This window comes from Apaloderma vittatum, unplaced genomic scaffold, assembly GCF_000703405.1.
Source record: "Apaloderma vittatum isolate BGI_N311 unplaced genomic scaffold, ASM70340v1 scaffold41821, whole genome shotgun sequence".
Taxonomy (NCBI): domain Eukaryota; kingdom Metazoa; phylum Chordata; class Aves; order Trogoniformes; family Trogonidae; genus Apaloderma; species Apaloderma vittatum.
This window is the reverse complement of record NW_009698137.1, coordinates 1-4,701: the sequence shown is the minus strand read 5'-3', so window position 1 is coordinate 4,701 and position 4,701 is coordinate 1. Positions and strand designations below refer to the sequence as shown.

The window sequence follows — 4,701 nt, the reverse complement described above, 5'->3', positions numbered from 1 at the left end:
ATTTCCTCTTGTTCTAACGCCAATCATCCGTGAGAAGAGCCCAGCCCCAACCTCTCCACACCGTCCTGTCAGGCAGTTGCAGAGAGTGAGGAGGTCTCTCCTCAGCCTCCTCTGCTTCAAACTCAACAGCCCCGGCTCCTCCAATCGTTCTTTGTCAGATTTATTCTCCAGACCCTTCTCCAGCTCCGTTGCCCTCCTCTGCACTCACTCCAACCCCTCAAGATCTCTTGGACTGAGGGGCCCAAAGCTGGACACCGGTAAAAGCCTGCGTTGGAGGCTGCAGGGCTGGGACAGTTCTGGTGGAGGCAGTTCTGGAAGTGGGAAGCGTGACACAAGCTGGAGACAGACCAAGGGCTGGGGAAAGCAGCAGGTGCAGAGCACCACCTACCTGCAGTACTCTGCAAAGGTCAGCACGTAGCACTTCTCCTCGATGCAGGCAACGCTGTTTTCATCCTGATGCCGGGATGCAAAGATCTCATTCTGCAAGAGAAGGGAGGCAGAGGTCACCCGCAGAGCCAGCGCCAGCTCCGCACCTTCACCCGTCACCTTACAGGGGAGTCCCTCACAGCCCACCCGTATCTGGAGGCAACAATTCACACAATCCGGACGCCTTCCAGGTGTCTTGGGACCTGCTACTAGCATGCACCAGGATTTTATCCAGCAATACGCGAGGGAAGTGTTAAAGAGCTCTCCCACGATTTAAGGCTGCCCAGCACGCTGCGAGGCCGTGTCCAAATCCCAGCTGGGCTGCCAAGGTCACCAAAGCACTTGGGCAGCACGGCTGGGGCCAGCTGCACCTCCCGGCCTCCCCTCGCCTCCCGGGCAGGACAGGTGGCTCGCGGCCACCGCCGAGAAGGGTCCCTGGAGATAACCTTTGGCAACACTGCACTGGAAAAAAATAAAATAAAAATAAAAGCAGCATTTTGCAAGCACCGTTGTGGTGCCTGGGAAAAGAGGATGGCCAAGTGCACTGAGGAGGTGCTGCAGAGGCTCAAAAAGAGAACAGACCCTCCAAGAGGTGCGTTTGCTCCAGCTTATCCAAAACTCTGCGTTTGTGGAAGGAGTCTTCAGCCCACACCCAGGACGCCCGGAGAGCCCTGCTCCTGCAGGCGGGAGGTCAGAGCGCTCCCCACCCACCCGTCCCTCTGAGCAACCAGGGCTGTTTTTCGTTCATTTTCCCTTTCCTGAGCTGAAAACCCCTCCAGGTCATTTGTATGGCTCAGAATTGAAAGGGAGGTTGAACAGCACTTCGCTGTCTTTACCACCACGACCAGTCTTTCAAAATCTATCTCTCTACCAAAGTTAAGGGAATCCCTTCTTTTCCAACCCTTTCCTCACCCCGATTCAATTAAAAAGGCTGCTCTAGTGAGGGAAGTAGCAATAAGTCTTTTTTTTCTTCCCAAGGCAGTTTGGGAAACCTGGCTCTGCAGCAGGCAGGGCCGCTTAGATACGCAGTGGAGCCGTTTGAAAGAATTTCAGATGTGGTTACATCAGCAAAGATCATCTCTGGGAAAAAGGATGCTCTGCACAAGTCTGGAAGTGTTCCCTGCAGGCTTTGCTTCTGTGCACAGCCCCGAGGAAGGAGGCTGGAAGGGAAGACTGAAAAAAAAAGGGTCACTCTCTTGGGGACACACTTCAGCAGAGAAACCGAAACTGCCACACCCTGGAGTTTGGGTCTGCTCCTTAACTCAAAAAACAAGCTGAGTCGTCTTCAGGGAGCCCGTCCCAGCCACGCAGCCCAAACGCCACGCTCCCATTTGAGGTCTTGTGTAATCAGGCAGGTGTGCAAAAAAACTGGTTTTAATTCCTCCTGGACGGACTATGGTAAAACGCAACTGGGTCCAGTCACGCTTTGTTTCTGGACCAGCACACCAGGAGGTACCACGCTTCCGTTTAGAAACTCCTCTGTAAGTCAGGCAGGTACAATTCCCCAGCCCTGCTCTCATACCCTCCTTCCCCTTTTATTTAAAAAAAAAGTCCAAAAAAAAAAGGAAAAACATTTTGGTGGATTGAAAACAGCAGTAAATTCTCTATTCCCAGTTTAAAAACAGCTTGTTCTGTCACCCAACACAAGCCCATGCAAAGCAGAGCAAGGCGTGAAGTCATAATGATTCACACGTTTCCCCTTTCAAAAAGCCAACTCTATTATCCTGGCACAACATCCTCCAGGCAGTCGTTACTTCTCCTCACAAATCTGTAACGGGGGAAGGACGATGCCTCCACGTTTCTGCAGAAAACAAGCAAGTTTCTGAGTTTAAGCAGTGGCTGAAGGGATTTCCGATGACGCAGGAACTCCAGGGTCCTGCAGATTTACTGCAGAAGCTTTTGCACCGAGCTCTGCAGCGGGGCTGGAACAAGGTGATCTTTAAGGTCCCTTCCAACCCAAACCATTCTGTGTTCCTGATTTCTGGGCAAATTAGAACATCTTTTTTGGAAAGATCTCACTCTTCCTTACTCTGGAGGCAGCAGAGACCCTTAACACACGGGATTTTCTCAGATTAAAGGAAGAAACGCGAAAATGGAGGCGGCCACGTAACGAACGCAGCAGCTTGTGCTATGGCCCCGAGTTTCCACCCAGGACAAGAAATGGGGCGAAAAGGCCCAGGACACCACCACCTCTCACCACACCTGGCAGCAGCTGCAGCCCTCGCCCCACTGACCTGGTGCATGCTGGGGTTGCGTCCTCCCTGAGTGTGCTCCGGCCGGTAATACCACAGGAGGCTCATCATCAGCTCCCCTGCAAGAAGATTGATCGAAATCCCTCAAGCCTCAGTTTCCCCATAGTGTTTTCCCACAACGACCTGGCCTCCTCCTCCTGCTCCATCCCTTTCATTCCCCTGGTGCTCACGCAGAGGCAGCTGCGCCCTGATAAATATTTCACGCTGCACGAGGTGTCCTTTTGTTGCAGCGAGGAGCCGTATGAAGTCGGCCACGTCGCTATTCCGTTACACCTTCACCCCCTTCTACTTGTGTTACACCGGCACAAAGAGGTCAGAAGGTACAAAAATCCACCTTTTTCCAGCTGAAAAAAGCATCCCTTCAGACCACAAGCTGGAAAAGATGCTCACCCAAAAGCTCAGCACTGGCAGCATTATCTCCCCGGTTAATGGTAACGCCGGACGTGCTGTCACAGGAGGACGTGACCAAGACAGGCCTCAAGACCGATTCATTCTTTGACACATGAACCCTTTTGTTTCTACTTTTAAGCAGGACCCGCACCTCGCCACAAAATCTTCCTTGGCTCGGCTCTCGCTGGTCAGATACGGGACCTTAACACCCAAACCTCGCCAGCCCTGTCACCACCTCTGCTTGGGCCCCACCAGGAGCTTCTGCCCATCAGCCCAGACGCTGGAGAGAGGGTCTGAGCCAGCAGCAGCCCGCGGGACGTCTGCTGCAGTGAAAGAATAAAGGAGGTCGCTGCTAAGACGGGCACTTGGCAGCTATTTGTGCTTTCACAAGCGGGAAGATTTGGGTTGCCAGTGCCAGGCTGGTGCTTAGAGAGCATCTTGGTTCCTGGAACAGCCTGAACGGAAGCCGTGGAGCTTGTCATGGAGCTCGTGTCTTCCTTGTCACCACCCAGCCCGGGGGCAGCGAGCCCCCCTGCAGGCCCACAGCTATCCCGAGATCCATCGCTTCCCCGCCTCCAGCTCACCCCTTCGCGTGGGGCACGAGGCGACATGCACCCTTCTGGCGCCGTACCTGTTTTGGGGTCTTCCCACAGCGCCGAGATCTTCGCGACGTACGGCATGGATTTCTTCCGGGGTCCGGATTTCAAGAGGACGGTGTCTCGTACCCGGATGATCTCCCCATCTCTCTCCACGGCCTGGTAGCTCTTGCGAACAGCCGGCTCGGGTTCGTTCTACGCCGTTGCAAGAGATACAAAAAAATAAACCAACCTGAGCGTACGAGAAAATAGTTTATTGTTTGCTCCTGCCTCAGCCTACTCAGAGCTAAGTGCTTCCACTCCAAGAGAAGTCACACAGCGTAGGACCACTTGTGGCATCTCTCTTCTCACCAGGTTGGTTTTATAGCGACAAAGATCTGGTCACACAAATTATTTTTTCTACGGGTAGGGCAATCACAGGCAAGGAGAGTTCACTGAGGACGAGCAGCCAAGTGCTCGCAGGTCACATGTGGCCACTGTTTTCAAACAAAGCAACGCACAACTGCTTCTCTTACGTGGTGCTGGCAGTGAGGAGCAGCTCACCAGCAGGTCTCACAAAAGCACGGATTTCTGAAATTAATACCCCTATTTCAAACTAAAAACCAGGTGCTCCTTCAATTCCACATGCAAAAAAACCTTCGGAAAAATCATCGGTTTATCTGCCTACCTGTGGGTGTGCCACTCCTTCGCGCTCAGTGGCACAGGGAACTATGTGTGTTGTGACTGGTACGTGTTTCTCCGATAAAAACATTGTAAGAAAACAAGTAAAACCTTGAATATTTCACATGGACAGGGCAGGGATGCCGTGGCTTAAAGCGATTGCAAACATTTCCTTTGTACCCTCTCACATGAAAAACTTTTTGGCCTGTGAACTTGGGGTGGGGGTGGTGTTTGTTATTTTATTTTATTTTACTTTAATTTAATTTAATTTTACTTTATTTTATTTTAATTTTTGCTCTGAAACCTCATTTCAGGAAGCCTGAGCAGGGTGGGTTCAGCCTCCTGCCCAGGCACAACGGGAAGCGTTATGCACCAGG

At 52.3% G+C, this 4,701-nt stretch overlaps 1 protein-coding gene across 1 annotated transcript in view; it reads right to left on the bottom strand.

Annotated features, from left to right (window-relative positions):
* LOC104280285 (bromo adjacent homology domain-containing 1 protein-like) overlaps positions 1–3,859 on the bottom strand; it is a gene marked incomplete at both ends in the record, with an annotated part of 5,084 nt that extends 1,225 nt beyond the window's left edge. Inside the window, 3 exons of the mRNA XM_009877885.1 lie at positions 389–480; positions 2,661–2,737; positions 3,700–3,859. Of these exons, the coding sequence (XP_009876187.1) occupies positions 389–480; positions 2,661–2,737; positions 3,700–3,859 (329 nt within the window). The remainder of the gene's footprint in view (positions 1–388; positions 481–2,660; positions 2,738–3,699) is intronic.
* Between the last annotated feature and the right edge of the window lie 842 nt (positions 3,860–4,701).